The following is a 17,274-nucleotide window of genomic DNA, read 5'->3' as shown; positions in this document are numbered from 1 at the left end:
GGGTTAACCTCATCCCTTAGTCTATATCCGTCCTAGCCTCTACCCATTGAGCAGTCCAGCTTGGGGTGTCCCTAACAGAAGCCAAAGCTCCTGCTGGCATAGGTCTCTGGGTCACTGAGACATACAAGCCCCCTCACCACGTCAAGGAATGGACTATGAAGAGGATCACATTCTGTTATACAGATCAAGTTTTGACTTTGCTTGATCTATACATGCAGATTCAGAACGACGTTGGCCATCATTCAAAGCTGTATGATAAAACGGGACTTCAGCTTTCCATTAGTGGATTGTCCCTTCATGTCGAGCAATATCCCTTCCGCTTCCGCTTTTGGTGTCTATATTTCGCAACTTTTGGTAGAGACGTTGTTTGATCCGGGTTATCCAAGGGCCCCTGAACACCTTCTAAACGTTTTATGTTAGAAACTCGCAAGCTATTACACCATATGACACATCACTGACTAAAATGATGTCTGATGCAGTACCCTGTTTTGCCCGTGTACATGTCTTTTTGACAGGGCAGGATATGCTCAACTTTCGGGAACACCTGATATCGTCACTGTTTTTACGGTGTTTCGTGAGTGCAAGCCATCACAGCTGTATATATTCCATTGGGATCTATCTTGTGCATCTTTCAGGTTTTCTAAGCTGAGTTGGAGTGGCAGTCCTCGTAGTCTTGGGAATGAAACATGTTACGGATCTGCAATGAGTGGCAGTCCTCTCATTATAAGGCAGGGGTGGGAATTCTCCTCGGATCTGCGGTTTTCCTCTCATGTAACATTGCGTTTCCTCGCATTTTAATCGTCCTTTCCTTCAAAATGTGTCAGATGGCACGGATTTTAACCTAGGATTTCAAGAATTTCCGGGACCCCTCTAGATTTTCTCCTTTTTACAGTTCACCAATTCCCACCCCTGGGTCACGAGCAATGTTTACGTTGTTCATAATGTGTATGCCAATCAATACGTAATTCATAATGCATGGAGAGATCTGATACGCAGATACGTACGGAGACGTATATGTGGAATCCACTCCACCTATTTGCATAGAAAGTGAATGTTACAGATTCCGCATTTAACATTACGTATTTGTATACGAACACGGTGTACGAACAAAAGGCATTTGGGCCTTATATAGTTTGTGAGGTTGCATACGTGAATGTTCATCACAATGCATCTTCTTCTTTTTTAATTACATTTGTATAATAATAAATGGTTCAAAGGGACAGACCCTAGTTTTTAAACACTAAGGTATATTTTTCACTGTTTATTTATGTTTAATTGTTTAGATTATCCATTTCCTTCAACTGAAGTGTTTCTGGTCATCCTGATGTTTCTAATACTACAAAATGCATTTTTTATATTTTTAAAAACGCACGTGTGTCTGAGAAGTAAAGATTATGGAGTCGCGTTTTAGTCTATTTTTAAGGGTATTTCAACGTCACAGACTCTTGTTTCACTCTGTTGTATTCAAATTTGTTAGAGATTTGTAAATTAACCAGATTTAAGTGTCCATTTTTTACGGGTTGAAACTAGAGTCCAGGTGAAACATATTCCTTAGTGTTTAAAAACTAGGGTCTGTCCCTTTAATGTGTGGTGTGTTTTTTTCTTTCTTCACCGAATTAGTTTATGGCAGGTGAGATATTTACCTTCATAACCACTATACTCCATTTATTAATGATATTTTGTAAAAATAATTGAATTATGGCAATGGTCCATAATTCAAAAACTAAAATTGCTGACAGGGTTGACATGGGTTTCACTCCATCATGGTTCAGTTAAGGTGATGCAATAGCTACATTTGGTTTCCAACAATTAATGTAATTTTTAGTTGTTATCCATTTTTAGAGAAATAATGTCCTTAAATCCGTGACAGTATGCCTCTAAATGCTACTCTTGAATTGCTATTGATTTGCTTCGCTAAACACTGTAATATTCTGTTGTTACAGTGTGCCTTTTAAAAAAATAAAATATCTATGGAAACTAACTCATCTCGTCGTTGTTATTTACTAGTATACACTTTATATACATGTATTTGTATGTTATTTTGGAATTCTGATGACTATTCAAACCCATTCAAATCTTTAAAGTTTAAAATGTGATGTGTCATTAAACAAAAAAATCCTTTCTTTTTACCTCAAAGCTGTTATTCCTACTCAGTTGTTGGAGCCGGTAATGGGATTCGAACCGTGCACCAAAGACATAGACTGTTGGGTTCTCATCATGAGATAGTTACATGGTAGGCCTCAACACAAAAATAAGTATATATAAATCACAACCAGTCAACCAGCAACCATTTTATAATGAACTCAAAAGGAAAAATTGGTGATATTGGTGGATATTAATAAAGAGAATTTGGCCCGATTACTTCATGAGTATGAGGAATCATGAGCATGTCTGCTTCTTTCTGTATACTGACACCTGTGGTTTGGTACATTTCAGATAACATCTTTTATTGTGTCTGTATAACCGTATCTGCCAAATGTATTAGTTATCCCCACTACCTGAGCCAATAATCTCGAAGATAACTTAGCCCTATGATATCATAAAACCGACGTAGGCTTTGGCACATGTCACTGTCACATCATGGCCTTTGATAGTTTTATAATATCGTAGCGCTAAGATAGCTTCGAAAATCTGTAGCCTGGTTCATGGAAATATCATGTCATCTTTCATTGCTCTGTTGTAAAGATAAATATTCCATCTAATAGTGAATCAATTAATTCAAGAAATGCTTCTGATCGCTGACAACATATCTACCAGATATGAAATGAATTTCAAGGTCGATGGCAGAGGTGCCTAAATAATCATGGATAAATGTAGTACTGCCATCGTTGAGACATACTAGGTTACGTATATTTATGAATTCTTCCAGTATGTCTCCCTGTGTGTCGGAGTGCAGACCTCCCCACAGTGTGCTATGACAGTTAAAATCTCCTACAATAATTAGGTTATTGTTTGGGTTTATGAGTTTATTGTAATCTCTTAGCGTTAGTTGGTTATCGGCTGATCCTGGCGGGCTATAAACATTAATGACGTCCAAAAAAATTTTGTCATTTTAATAATAATTCCTAGGATTGTAAGTTGGTATTCAGATTTAATATAAATTTCAGTAATAATGGTATTTTAAAACAGTGTGGCTAAAATAAATAAATAAATAAATAAATGAAAGATAATTGTGATAATGAATAATAATAATAAAACGGGAGCCCGTACACCTACAATAACAATACGACAATCATGGTATGGGACGGCCTCATTCGAAATGAGGCGTATTCAACCACGGGCTGCTAGAAATCTATTTCGAAAGCAAAACTAGGAAGTATTTCCGATAATTCCAGCCCGGACAGAAGACACATCGGGTAGGACGTGTAAGTTTGTCAGACGATATTAACTTGGTTTTTATAGTTTACGTCAATACTAGTTGTGTTATATAGAAACACCAGACAACAGGGGTCATGTTTATCAATATAAATAATAGTTCTAAGTTTCTAACAAACATTTGTATGTAAACGATAACAGCAATCATGGTATGGGATGGCCTCATTCGAAAAAAATAATTAAAATTAAAATTATAACAAAATAATGAAATAATAAAACAGTAAAATAAAATAAAATAAAATGAAATTAATAAATGAACGATAATTGTAATAATGAACAATATTAATAAAACGGGAGCCCGTACGCCTGCAATAACAATAATAATATGACAATCATGGTATGGGCTGGCCTCATTCGAAATGAGGCGTATTCAACTACGGGGTGCTAGAAATCTATTTCCAAAGCAAAACTAGGAAGTATTTCCGATAATTCCAGCTCGGACAGAAGACACATCGGGTTGGACGTGTAAGTTTGTCAGACGATATTAACTTGGTTTTTATAGTTTACGTCAATACTAGTCGTGTTATATAGAAACACCAGGCAACAGGGGTCATGTTTATCAATATAAATATTAAATAATAGTTCTAAGTTTCTAACAACATTTTGTATGTAAACGATAACAGCGATCAAAGGGACAAAACCGCGTACTGCGAGGCGCTGATCATCTCTAAAAAATAAAACAGTACATAACATGCATGTGACCTGACAATATTCCATATAAGTGTGTGTGTGTGCGGGGGGGGGGGGGAGGGTGGTCAGCACGTCACGAATGTAAATTCGTCTACCCTTATGTCTGCTGTCGTTTCCTTTAATGCTTTTTTTTTTTGGGGGGGGGGGGGGGAATTTACGATATTTTTTATGCATTTGTGGCACTTAATAGCCCGAGTATTCTGCCGTTCGAGAGCTAGACAGCCAGGCAGGGGCGTAGGCTGAGGGGTCGGGGGTTCGGACGAACACCCCCCCCCCCCCGCCCGCTGAAGTAAATGGTCCGCTTTCAGAACTAAAACATACATGTTTATACAAAACAAAATAGGAAACAGGTCCACTTGGTTCATATTTTAACCCTCCCAGGTCCAGATCGCGCTACGCCCAGAGGCGGATCTAGTGGGGGGTGGGGATGGGAGGGGGGCAAGGGCCCAGGCCCCCTAAATTTTGTGACAGTTATAATTTTATTATATATTAATTTTCATTTTTTACGATCCCCTCCAAACCTCCATCAAAGTTCCATTGGCATTCCGCCTCATGTCATTGCCCCCCCTCCCCCCCTCCAAAGGATTTTCTGGATCCACCACTGACGCCCCTGGCATATGTATGGTTATAGCCGTCCAAACGTCCGTCTAGCTCTTGAACGGTAGAGTACTCGGGCTAGGCACTTACTAACAGCTCAAGATAAACGTCTACGGTCCGGATTTGTTGTCATTGTTTTGTAACACTGAGTGGTGTGCGTTTTATTTATTTATTTATTTATTTTAAATTTTGCTTTTTTTTTAAATTATTTAAATATTATGTCATTGACTAGACGTGCGACGTAATAAATGTCACAATAACAAAAAACGGGCTGAAAAATAGGAAAGATATCTGTAGTGTGTGTGTGTGTGTGTGGGAGGGGACGGGGGAGCCACAGTTGTATTTATTATCCGCATATTTCATGATATTCATGGAAATATAACCTGTATGACCCACGTGTCATAATGATTTCACGTGCACAACGAATGACGTAATTTTGTGAAGTGACGTCATAACTTAATGCTGCTTCCCCAGCGTAAATGCTTATCAAAATGACGTCATTTCGGAAAATGATGTCGTTTTGTCGTCTCGTTTTAGTTACATTTTGAAATGGCCCTAGCTTGTTATTCACGAAAATATTAGTTTGGATAATGTGGATAATGCAATAATCTTGACACTCGTTTCGTAAAATCAGTACGACACAAAAGCTCGTATAATAATCTCTATCTATTTACAAAGGGTATGACCAAAAAAAAAAAAAAAAATCCCAGTTGATTTTGTCCTAGAAGTGGGGGAGGGGACACAAATCCCTGCCACCCCGACCCTCCTCCTGTTCCTTAATAAATGTTGTTAAGCATTCCCCTACCCCTACCCCTAGAAAATCGCCCTCGGTCTCAGTCAGTCCCCCCCCCCCCCCCCCCCCCCCCCCCCAATATCTACTTGCTTCCGCCGTGCTTTTTTCGAAGATTGTTTCATATATACATTTACCGACCTCGGTGGCGTCGTGGTTAGGTCATCGGTCTTCAGGCTGGTAGATACTGGGTTCGGATCCCAGTCGAGGAATGGGATTTTTAATTCAGATACCGACTCCAAACCCTGAGTGAGTGTTCCGCAAGGCTCAATGAGTAGGTGTAAACCACTTGCACCGACCAGTGATCCATAACTGGTTCAACAAAGGCCATGGTTTGTGCTATCCTGCCTGTGGGAAGCGCAAATAAAAGATCCGATGCTGCCTGTCGTAAAAGAGTAGCCTATGTGGCGACAGCGGGTTTCCTCTAAAAAAACAGTGTCAGAATAACCATATGTTTGACGTCCAATAGCCGATGATAAGATAAAATTAAATCAATGTGCTTTAGTGGCGTCGTTAAATAAAACAAACTTTACTCTTTTTTTTGTTTCATACTAAGAATAAGGATTATTTGTTGTTGGGGTTTTTGGGGGGGAGGTTGAGGGGGATGTAATGCAAGGTATAATCTTTGTATTTAACAAGAAAAATTAATAAACATTTTCTAAACAGGACTCCACCCGTATTTAAAAAAAAAGAAGAGTCTTTTATCCGCGCCAAGACAGAACGTATCGAAAGCAAAACGAGGAAGTATTTCAGTATTCCAACCTGGATAAACACTCTGCGGGGTGATCACTGTATCGTCTGTATGTTAACTGAATTAATGTTTAACGACACCTCAGCACAAACGATACATTGGTTATTGGTTGTCAAACAAAGGTAAAGGAGCGGGATGTAACTCAAGCACTAGCGTGTCCGCCTGTGAAGCGGTCGGTCATCGGATCAATCCTTCTCAGTAGACCCATTTGCAGTTTGGACTGTTTTCCGTTCCAAGCAGTGGTCAACCGGTTCATCAAAGGCCGTGGTATGTGCTGTCCTGTCTGTTGGAAAGTGCATATAAAGACCCCTTGCTGTTTATCGGAAACAGTAGCCTATGTGGCGGCAGCGGGTTTCCTCTAAAGAAATATGTCAGAATGACCATATGTTTGACGTCCAATAGTCGATGATAAGATAAAAATCAAAGTGCTCCAGAGGCGTCGTTAAATAAAACAAACTTTAACAAAGGTAAATACCTCATGAAGTGATGACCAGATCAATATAAAAATTTAAAAGTTAACATAAAGTAAAAGCTGTGCGGAAATATAAATATGATAGGTAAGTAGATTTAAATATTGGAATTAACTCTGAGTCTTTCTTTAAAAAAACCCCAAAAAACCTTTAACACACGTTCATTTTTAATATGCAGTATTTTATATGAATACACAACAGTGATCACAACCATCACAGTTATTATTTACAGGAATACCCAGTTAGTCATACTTTAAAGGAATACCCAGTTAGTTATTATTTACAGGAATACACAGTTAGTCATTATTTACAGGAATACCCACTTAGTTATTATATACAGGAATACCCACTTAGTTATTATTTACAGGAATACCCAGTTAGTTATTATTTACAAGAATACCCAGTTATTATGTACAGGAATACCCAGTTAGTCACAATTTACAGGAATACCCAGTTCACTGTCAGTCATTTACAGGAATACCCAGTTAGTTATTATTTACAGAAATACCCAGTTAGTAATTATTTACAGAAATACCCAGTTAGTTATTATTTACAGGAATACCCAGTTAGTCATAATTTACAGGAATACCCAGTTAGTTATTATTTACAGAAATACCCAGTTAGTTATTATTTACAGGTATACACAGTTAGTAATTATTTACAGAAATACACAGTTATTAACCGAAACAATTGACGGGTTCCTAGTCCCTGCAGGTCCCCTTGTCAGCCTTATAGATAATACGGCCCTGACTGGCTGTCTACCACACGGTAGGCAAAGATTCCCGCTTTAATACAACAAAAATCCTATGTTTGATGCTAAATAGCTAATTTTACATTGATAATTTTCAAATTCGCCGCCAACAAAATTAATATTTCACATAATAACCACTAATTCGCACACTACAGGAAGAAACCCGACAATAATGTTCCCGTAAAATACGTAGGTGCTGACGGGTTTCTTCCTGTAGTGTGGTTAATATGTGAAATATTTGTAAACTATTTATGGCTTACACAAAAACACATTACTTTTTTTTGTTGCGTCAGTTACCCACACTTTATTTGTGATTGTAGTTGCGCTGAGATTGTATGCAATGAAATTTTCTTTGACATGACTTTGTCACAACATATTTATTTCAACCAAAAACACTTCTAAGAATTTTATTGAATACTTTTAAAAAATAAAAATAATCAAGACGTTAAAAAATTTCTGAATGTTGCGTCAGTTACCGTGGAATTACCCTACAGTTAAACTCCTCTAAACCGGACACGCTCGGGACCAAGTAAAAATCCGGTTGTAAGAGGTATCCGCTTTACAGAGGTTATCTTCTTCACATATATTTAAAAAGGGATCACGAAAAACGTCCTGTTTTGAGGGAATTCCTGTTTACAGAGGGTCCAGTTTTCAGAGGTTTCAGTGTACATAGAACATGTTTGTTATACACCAAAATAGCTGTTGTTTAAAATGTGCTCATGTATCACTTAACAAGCATTCCTTTCTTTTCCTTGTTTATCGTTCATTTAGAACTGTAGCTAGTATTTTTGATGTGCTCATCCTTATATCACGTACTATAATGGTTGTGTTTTAATATTTGCAGTCATGTCAAAGCCAGGACTTAAAGAATTCGATGAAGGAGCGATTCTGCAGTTGTCCCGTAGAATAGAAAACTGAGCACCAACACCAACAGCCAATCAAATATCACAACATAGATATTGGCGTCAGACGACAATTCTACAGCCAATCAGATATTACGACATAGATATTGGCGTCAGACGACAATTCTACAGCCAATCAAATATTACAAGACATACAATCTGACAGCTATTCCATAATCCAGAACCAATAAAATGACACAAGACATACGATCTCGACATCTAGACCATAATCCACAACCAATCAAATATCACAAGACATACGATCTCGACAGCTAGACCATAATCTATAACCAATCAAATATCACAAGACATACGATCTCGACAGCTAGACCATAATCTACAACCAATCAAATATCACAAGACATACGATCTCGACATCTAGACCATAATCTACAACCAATACAAATATCACAAGACATACGATCTAGACCATAATCCACAACCAATCAAATATCACAAGACATACGATCTCGACAGCTAGACTATAATCCACAACCAATCAAATATCACAAGACATACGATCTCGACAGCTAGACCATAATCTACAACCAATCAAATATCACAAGACATACAATCTAGACATCTAGACCATAATCCACAACCAATACAAATACTACCAGATCATAGATGTCTGGATCAGACGAGGTCGGTTACCAGCAGTCTAGAGTAATTCGATAACTGTCTATATCACATTAGAAAACCTGCGTGAGGTCAGCACGTAAGGTCAGCACGTGATCGTCAGTGTTGTACGGTGACCAACGTATCACTGGAATCAACGTATCCTAAGTGTGGATTATAGCATTACTTACAGAGCACATTTTAGAGACAATATTATATCAAGATGGAAAAATACACTACAAACAGTGGACTGAATATCATTTGCTACCTTGGTGACGTCGCTGAAGCCGAGGCAGAAGGAATAGTGACTGGCCAGTGCTGCGATATGAAAAGGCCTAGTACAGTGACGACGTCACTTTGTCAACTAGCGGGGATTGAGCACAATGTTCTCGCCAAACTCATCGCTGCTGAACGCGGAACTGAGCACCTCGAGTGGGGAGACGTTTATTGTTTTCATCCACGCCGTTACGGGATCCCACTCACATTCAAAACAATATGTTTTGCCGTAGTCATGCCTTATGATGCCGCCCTAATTAATTTTGAATGGAAATATTGGATGCTAGAGCTATACAAGGAGATTTTAAAGGAAGCGAACCGGCTGCAATTGAAGTCACTTGCAGTACCTCTACTGGGATCTGGTAAGTCCGTTTCAAAGCAGTATAATATTCCCTGGAATTAGCTGTCTTATGTAAACGTGAGTGGAACGATTACTTAGTAAAGCTGTTCAGGTAGATTAGAAAGTAAACGAACTGCCTAGACCTGAAATACCTTGCTGTACGTCTGCTCTGACAGTTGAGTGAGCTTCATACACAGTTAGGGACAAAAGTAACAATCTGCACAAGTAGGTATCTGGGGAATTATTGTATTTTGTACTGCTCCATCCTTCCATCCTTCCATTCTAACATCTTTATCTTTCAGCATCTGTAATGCGTCATCAGGTTCCCGTAATTGTCACTGCATGACTCTTCCACGACAAACGTCTGTCTACTGCTCCATCCTTCCATCCTTACATTCTAATATATCTTTATCTTTCAACATCTGTAATCCGTCATCAGGTTCCCGTAATTGTCAGTGCATGACTCTTCCATGACAAACGTTTGTAACTTATGGACTCTTATGGCACACACGTTGTCCATCATCATGGGGAGATGGACTTCACCCATTCCAAACACTGAACATTATGCATTCCTCAACCAGTTTCTGGCATCTTGTGACACCTATGTTTCTTGTGGTAAGCGAACTAGCAGCACTTGAAATCACTTGCTGTACATCTGCTGGGATCTGGTAAGTCAGACTCATACACAGTTAGTGACAAAGCAACACGCTAAACATGTAGGTACCTAAGCTATTGTGGTACTTCCCATTTAACCTTCATTTTCTTTGTGTCTTTTTTTCCCTTCTGACATCTCTTATCTTTCATCTTCTTCTGCAATCAATCTTCAGATTCCAGTGTTTGATAGTCCGTGATTCTACCATGACAAAATGGCACACATCATCCATTATCACCTGGGATTTTTTCCATAGTTGTATCACTTGGAAGTTTTATAGGTGTGGGAAGCGGGATCAGAAGGACACCGCCTCTTCCCAACTCTGAAGAGTATGCATTCCACCCTACCTCCCACACCTCGTCGTCCTCCAATTGCTGTTATCTTCAGACACCTCTGTATCTTCTGGTCTGTTTACATATCTTGCACGACACATATCGCGGTGTCGTGTCGATTTACCATTTGAGTTTTTGCCATCATTGTACTTTCTTACCATTGTTATACTGACGTACTGGTTCTGTTTTTGTTTTATCTGCAGGACAGGGTAGAGCTCCCTTGCCACTTGCCGTGGATGTTCTGGTAAAAGCATTGTCTGAATTCCAAAGCCAAACGCTCACTGATGTATTGATAGTTAGTTCTACTCCTGGAGTTCATAGTGAAGTTATAAAACAATGGGACGAACATTTTTCTAAAGCTACAAATACGAAGAAAGGTGTAAAACAATTTGCCAAAAGTGTTTTCCATGCAATAGGAAACGCATTAACTGGGAACACATGCGATCAAAATGCTCAAGAATATGGTATGTGTCATGTCGATCATTCAGGAAAGACACACGACACGAATTCCAGAAATAACTTCAATAGATATCGATCAGGAAATAACTCCAGTTCTTTTGGCAGACATCCTGGTGAACAGACCTCATTGGAGACGGAACGTCCTGATCAGAAAGCCTCTACACAGTGTTATGCTCCAAGGTGGAATAATACATTCCGCCATCAACCTGAAACACCAAGAAGACATCATCAAATTAGAGATGGACAAGTGTACAATATAACAGAAGCCGAGACAAGGCCATTGGAGACAGAACGTCCTGATCAAACAGCATCTACACACTTTGATGCTCCAAGATGGAATAATCAGTACAGAGGTAAACCATTCCATCGTCAACCTGAAACACCAAGAAGAAATAATCGAATTAGAGATGAGCAAGTATACAATATAACAGAAGCCGAGGCAAGGCCACACGACAGATCTAACAGAGACTTTCAAGAAAATACCAGTACACACGCTGTCAGTACTGGTACCCGTAATACGACTGTGCCAAGAACATATTGGCAGAAACCATTTGATGAAGAGAGAAAGATGCTGACGCCATGTCAGTCAGACGACAGTACATCAAGTGACTTTCATACAGAATCAAGAGAATCAGATATGGATTTCATTTTTAACAAATCATTTGATTCACCAGAAGGTGCAATTAAACTTGCGTCGGATTTATCAGAAGAGTCAACAAAACAGATGTCTGGTTCAAATTCACCAAAGGACTCGAGTAAACAATATACGTCTGATTCAGCAGAAGAGTCAAATGAACATCTGACTTCTGATTCTGCGCCAAGTAATAATGAAGACTACCAGTTCGAAGTCAACGTTAATACTAGGAAGACAAAGAGACGTGGTTCGATAGATCAACTGCCAAGTGAAGGCAAACAGAGTCAGTCAGGAGACACCCATTGCACAGAAAAGACAACTGACCAACAATCTTTCGTATCCATGTCAACTATACCTGATACCTGTGCTATCTCCATGAACGAGATCACCAAACCTAAACGTCTGCGTAAATGCGGCCACACGTTCTGCACGGACTATATCGACAACGGTTTTAATAACTTCAAGCCTCTCTGTCCCACCTGCAACATGGTGTATGGAATCCTCACAGGGAACCAGCCTCCTGGGACAATGAGGGACAAGGTCATTCCTGGCATGAGTTGTCCTGGTTACGAGGGTCACGGGGTCATCTTCATTAACTACTACTTTGAAGATGGAATACAGACAGTAATTATGTTTTAGCATATCAAGAATATAACGGAAATAGTGTGACTTGTACTAAAATTGTATCTTAAAATAATAATAATTTGTCGCATATTCCTCTAGTCAAAAACATTATTAAAACGATGTTTAATACAGGCAATTGAAAATATACTATATATTAGGGATTAACTTGACATATAAAATGAAATTAACTTGTATTATTTTTATCTACTAATAACATATTGTAGTCATTTGAAAATAGTTTATAATTTTCCTATATGCTTAATATATATTTTACATGATGTGTGAGAATGTGCCTTTTTTTTTACTCCAGAAAATAGCATACACAACTCAGGGTTTAATTTGTATAGTGTTTCATTTGTTTATAAAAAGTAGTGCCCCCCCCCCCCCCCCCCCCCCCCCCGGATTTTGATCAGGGTACGGCCCTGGTGATGAGTTATAGAATCAATCGCTTTCGATGGCGTCAACGTTTAACCTGTTTTAGGCGCATGTCTGGTAATTTACGGGGGGGGGGGGGGGAGGCTGTCTAGACTGGCCATTCCTTGCTACTTTATCACAGCATTAGCTAACATGTATGTAGCAACTCTAGGTGTCCTTTCGTTCTATGCCACGTGTTGAAATATCCATGTTAGCCGTAGTGCGAAATGTAGAGTGTTCACCCGATGAGCTATCATTCTATGGTCGATCCCCGTCGGTAGGCCCATAAAGCTATTTTTTGTTCCACCCAGTGCTCCACAACTGACTTGGTATGTATTATCCTATCTGTGGGATGCAGCAAATACAAGATGTCTTGCTGGTAATCGGAAATAGTAGCCCATTGCGTGGCAACGGCGGGTTTCCTCTCTCGTTATTTGTGTGGTCCTTAACCATATGTCCAGTGCCATATAATCTTAATTCTAAGGTGGTGAGTGTGTCGTTAAATAAAACATTCCTTCCTTCTTTCCAAATTGCGGTAGCTTAAATCGTACCGAGTGAGGTTTCGCTAACAAAAATCCCTTTCCTTTCCGTTTCTCTTATAGGACCAGCACCCGAACCCAGGCAAGCCGTATCACGGAACTAGACGAAGAGGGTTTCTTCCTGACACCGACGAGGGCCGATCCATACTTCGGTTGCTAAAAATAGCCTTCGAGCGGAAGCTGACGTTTACGGTTGGTCGCTCGACCACGACCGGAAGAGAAGACATGGTGATGTGGAATGATATTCACCATAAGACGAACACGCATGGAGGACCAACCAGGTAGGGTCGAGGTTTTAAAGGGCACAATATTTTGTTCTGTTATTATTCGGATTTTATTTTTCTTTAGTATTATTACTTTATGACAAATTACACACACCCAGACAACACAATTACAACTCACCGTATATAACAATAACATATACTATTTATTATTACATGACTTTGTTTTAAAGCTCGAAATTATTATATTATTATCGGGGTGGGTTTTTTTTGGTAATTATAATATTTTAAAAATGAAATATTAAACCCCAAGTACTAAATGTAATGCACCACAAGGAGATCTCAATGAAGGACCATGGTGGACCATGATAGATGATCTCTGATACTGACGAGAACTGTGTTCTGAGACCTGTGACAACTTGTATGGAAATCCAGCCTTATACATGTGAGAATTTCTGTGGAAACCCATCCTTTTACCCTAGTTCAGTGAAGACATACAGATGGCCATGATCAATGTTCTCTTACACTGACATGAACTGTGTAATGTAAGGTCTCCACGAGTACTCGGGCATGGACCGAGTCTAGCAAGAATAGAGTCTGTTCACAGGACTCGAGTACCCGTACAAAGAATAGGATAGGATATGATAAAATATTAACGTGCCTATATCCAATTAAGTTTCAAGCACTGTACAAGGAAGAACATTCTCATTTAACTATATTTCTTTAAATTATTTTGCCAGCCGGTTACATTACAGAGCTGTCAGAATGTGTGGAATGCAATACAATGGCATGATTTGCCATCCATGTTCAGCGCAGGAATTAAGATGCATAATGCTATTTTACTTTATTCCCTAGTCTCATTATCATCTAGGGTAAGTGTCGGGTACTCGGGTCCGGGTCAAGTTTGACACTCGAGTAGTCGGGTCCAATAAGTATGTAATCGCTTGTAGATTTTTTTTTTAAATTCCTTGTGTTTGCTGTGCACTATATTCTATGGCTTTTCCACATGGCTTTTTTGGTTTGTTTATTGGTTTTTATTTATTTATTTATTTTATTTTATTGGGTTTTTTTTTTTTTTTGGGGGGGGGGGCTGTTGACATTTTTATAATCGCAGAGGGTTGTTATATGCTATTCTGACCTGTTTGTCCAGCAGAAGTACACTAAAGTGCTATTCTAGAATTAATCATATGGGGGGGGGGGGGGGGGATTTCATATAGCCACCACAAAGAAAATGAAATTATACTTAAAACATGTGAAAAGATAGGCAAGACCCATCAGGAATAAAATAATAATTATGTTACTTTGGGTGTCATCAGTTTGGTTTTTCACCAAATGTTTACCGATGAGTAATAGTTGATGTTTTTGTGTTTTCATCAGGAGTAAAATACTAATTACGGTGTGTTCTACCTTCATGTGATCAATTTAATTATTTTTGTCCACCAAATGTTTACTGATGATTAATAGTTAATGTGTTTTAAAATATTGTTTTACTGATGAGTAATAGTTAATGTGTTTTTGTTTCCACCATATTTTTACCAATGAATAATAGTTAATGTGTTGTCGTGTTGTCACCAAATGTTTACCAATAAGTAATATTGAATGTGTTTTGTGTTTTCACCAAATGTTTACCAATGAGTAATAGATAATGTGTTTTTGTGTTTTCTATTTTAGGTTTGGATACCCAGACCCGACTTATTTATCACGAGTTAGAGATGAACTGGCCAGCAAGGGTGTGACGGAATAGCAAGGCTGAACTCAACAAAACTGTTTGATGCTTTCATCACACTGTTTGCTGCCATTGTTAAAGTTAAACTTTCTTTAACGTCACCACTAGAGCAGATTGATTTATTAATCATCAGCTACTGGGTGTCAAATATAGGATAATTAGGATATGTAATTTTGGTTGTTAGTCAGAAACATCTTACAATGGTGGCACACTCACGACAGTCTCGTTTTGAAATTTATCACCAGGTATACTTGTAAATACGTTTCCATCTCATTTCTTCCCGATCTTTTGCTGTCCATCTCCACATCCCAGTCCTTGTCTCTCTAACCATGACACACACCTGTCATTCCCCATCAGCTTTTAGCTGTGGGCTTAGTCTGACCACTTCGGGCAGTGTTCAGTGGTTACCTTTGGCATTGTTAAGAGGCACTTGTGACCACCTACTATACACCCCTACTACCGGCGGTCGTTAGGTAGTGGCGTGGTCCAGACCAGCTTTATTAGCGGCAGAGAACATGGTGTGGACAGCTCAGAAGACAGAGTCGGAGGACACTGACTGAAAGGGTCGAAACAGATTGAAGTCGTAGGAGAAACTGGAAAGTTGTTTATATTAAAATAATGAGAATGTTAGATGGTGAGAGATGAGAAAGATTAATGAAAATGTGAGCCAGCTTTGACGGGATTTGAACCACTGTCGTCAACTTGATTGTCCAGTAACTTATCCACTAGACCACGGAGCTCACTACTTGTATGTAAGTTGCTAGCTTACCAGTAATTAGAGCCATTCTTAGATAGTGATCGTTTTGTTTTAAATCTCAACTTCAACCAAAACCCCTAACCTTAGTAACGTCTGTTTTATACATTATATAGGAGTATTTTTAATTCACTAACTTTGCATTCATGTTTTAATCGCAAGTTCGATACAAATATGAAGATATCCAGATGACTTACAAATGCATGTAATGTTACTACTGATTATTTTTAACCTGTTATTCTTATTTTCCGTTCTCTCCTTTGATATTAACACGGTGTATGTTTTTCTTGTGTTGTTTTACTGGAATGAAAAGTTGGCTTGTAAGTTGTTATTTTCCTTTCTAACATATAACATTGTTAACAACGTGGCATTACAGATAATATAGGTCTAAGCTCTTGCGTGAATGGCACACAGGTCTCCCAATAGGATAGAGTTGGCATTGCGACTGAGAACCACAAGGGTACGAACAGCAGAGCTGTCATCCTTGGGTCTGTCTTTCATGTATACAAAACGAATATTTATAAGATACACATATTTGTCGATACGTAATTGCCATGGTTTATAGTCCATAGCTGTTAAGCTGGGGGCAACAATTAAAATACAGAGTGTCCTTGATTGCTGTAATTTAGTTTTACACTAATTGGTTTGATTTCTTTCCTCTAATTAACTAACACTAAGCTATTGCATGAATGGTAGGTGACAGAATAACAATTAATTGAATCGTACGTGTACAGCTAAATCTGTAAATTGCACTTTGAATATAGCTGTACTGTTGCACTATGATAATATTCTTAGCTTCTCCTGTTTTCCAACTTCTTTTGCTGTCTGCCAACTTGCTCGGCCCTCTCCTACAATATTAGTTTACTTATCTTGAGGTATTAGATCCCACTTGATGCTACATCTCGTTTAAATATTTTTTCACCATCCATCTTGCTTTATCTTTGTGTGTGTGATAATGTCAGCGAATTGTATTCCAATTCAGATCAAAGTGGATTTTGTTTGGGGTGGTTTTAGAGGATGTTTGTTGTGGGGGATGGGGCGATTGTGAGTGTGTTTGTGGGTTGTTTCCTTTTTTTTGTGGGGAGGTGTTTTTTTTAAGGTGTCTTTGTGTTTATTTTTAAAGAGGTTGCACATATTTGTGTTGCGCATATTCTCCCCATCTCACCCCTACATGTTGGTAACTGACGTCATACATTCTATATTTTAAATAAACAGAGGCAACATTTCTGAGAGGTAGAGCAAACTTCCATCCCCTGTGCATCCTCCTATATAGACATTCAGGGTAATGACAAATTGTGTATTGACTAGTATTTCAAGACTAAAAATAGATGTGTTTGATGCTTTTGTTAGTTGTTGATT

The 17,274-nt window shown here is 38.7% G+C and overlaps 1 protein-coding gene across 2 annotated transcripts; it reads left to right on the top strand.

The window, feature by feature from the left end:
- Positions 1-3,303: 3,303 nt before the first annotated feature.
- On the top strand, positions 3,304-16,655 carry LOC121377084. 2 transcript variants are annotated; one of them, XM_041504951.1, is made up of 5 exons: positions 3,304-3,365; positions 8,269-9,582; positions 10,748-12,261; positions 13,278-13,495; positions 15,107-16,655. In XM_041504951.1, the coding sequence occupies exons 2-5, from the start codon at positions 9,168-9,170 to the stop codon at positions 15,177-15,179; spliced, it is 2,220 nt and encodes a 739-aa protein (XP_041360885.1). In that variant the 5' UTR covers positions 3,304-3,365; positions 8,269-9,167; the 3' UTR covers positions 15,180-16,655. The 2 variants fall into 2 exon arrangements, with proteins under 2 accessions (XP_041360885.1, XP_041360886.1); XM_041504952.1 differs by lacking the exon at positions 3,304-3,365 and adding an exon at positions 3,780-3,840.
- The last annotated feature ends 619 nt before the right edge of the window (positions 16,656-17,274 follow it).

The sequence above is a fragment of the Gigantopelta aegis genome, chromosome 7 (assembly GCF_016097555.1).
Source record: "Gigantopelta aegis isolate Gae_Host chromosome 7, Gae_host_genome, whole genome shotgun sequence".
NCBI classification, from domain to species: Eukaryota; Metazoa; Mollusca; class Gastropoda; order Neomphalida; family Peltospiridae; genus Gigantopelta; species Gigantopelta aegis.
The sequence above is the reverse complement of the archived record's forward strand: the minus strand, read 5'-3'. Positions and strand labels throughout refer to the sequence as shown.

Coding starts and splice junctions, on each gene's coding strand:
- LOC121377084 (XM_041504951.1), top strand. CDS start 9,168: ATGGAAAAATACACTACAAACAGTGGACTGAATATCATTTGCTACCTT. Junction 9,583..10,747: donor AGTACCTCTACTGGGATCTG/GTAAGTCCGTTT, acceptor TTTTATCTGCAG/GACAGGGTAGAGCTCCCTTG. Junction 12,262..13,277: donor TTGAAGATGGAATACAGACA/GTAATTATGTTT, acceptor TTTCTCTTATAG/GACCAGCACCCGAACCCAGG.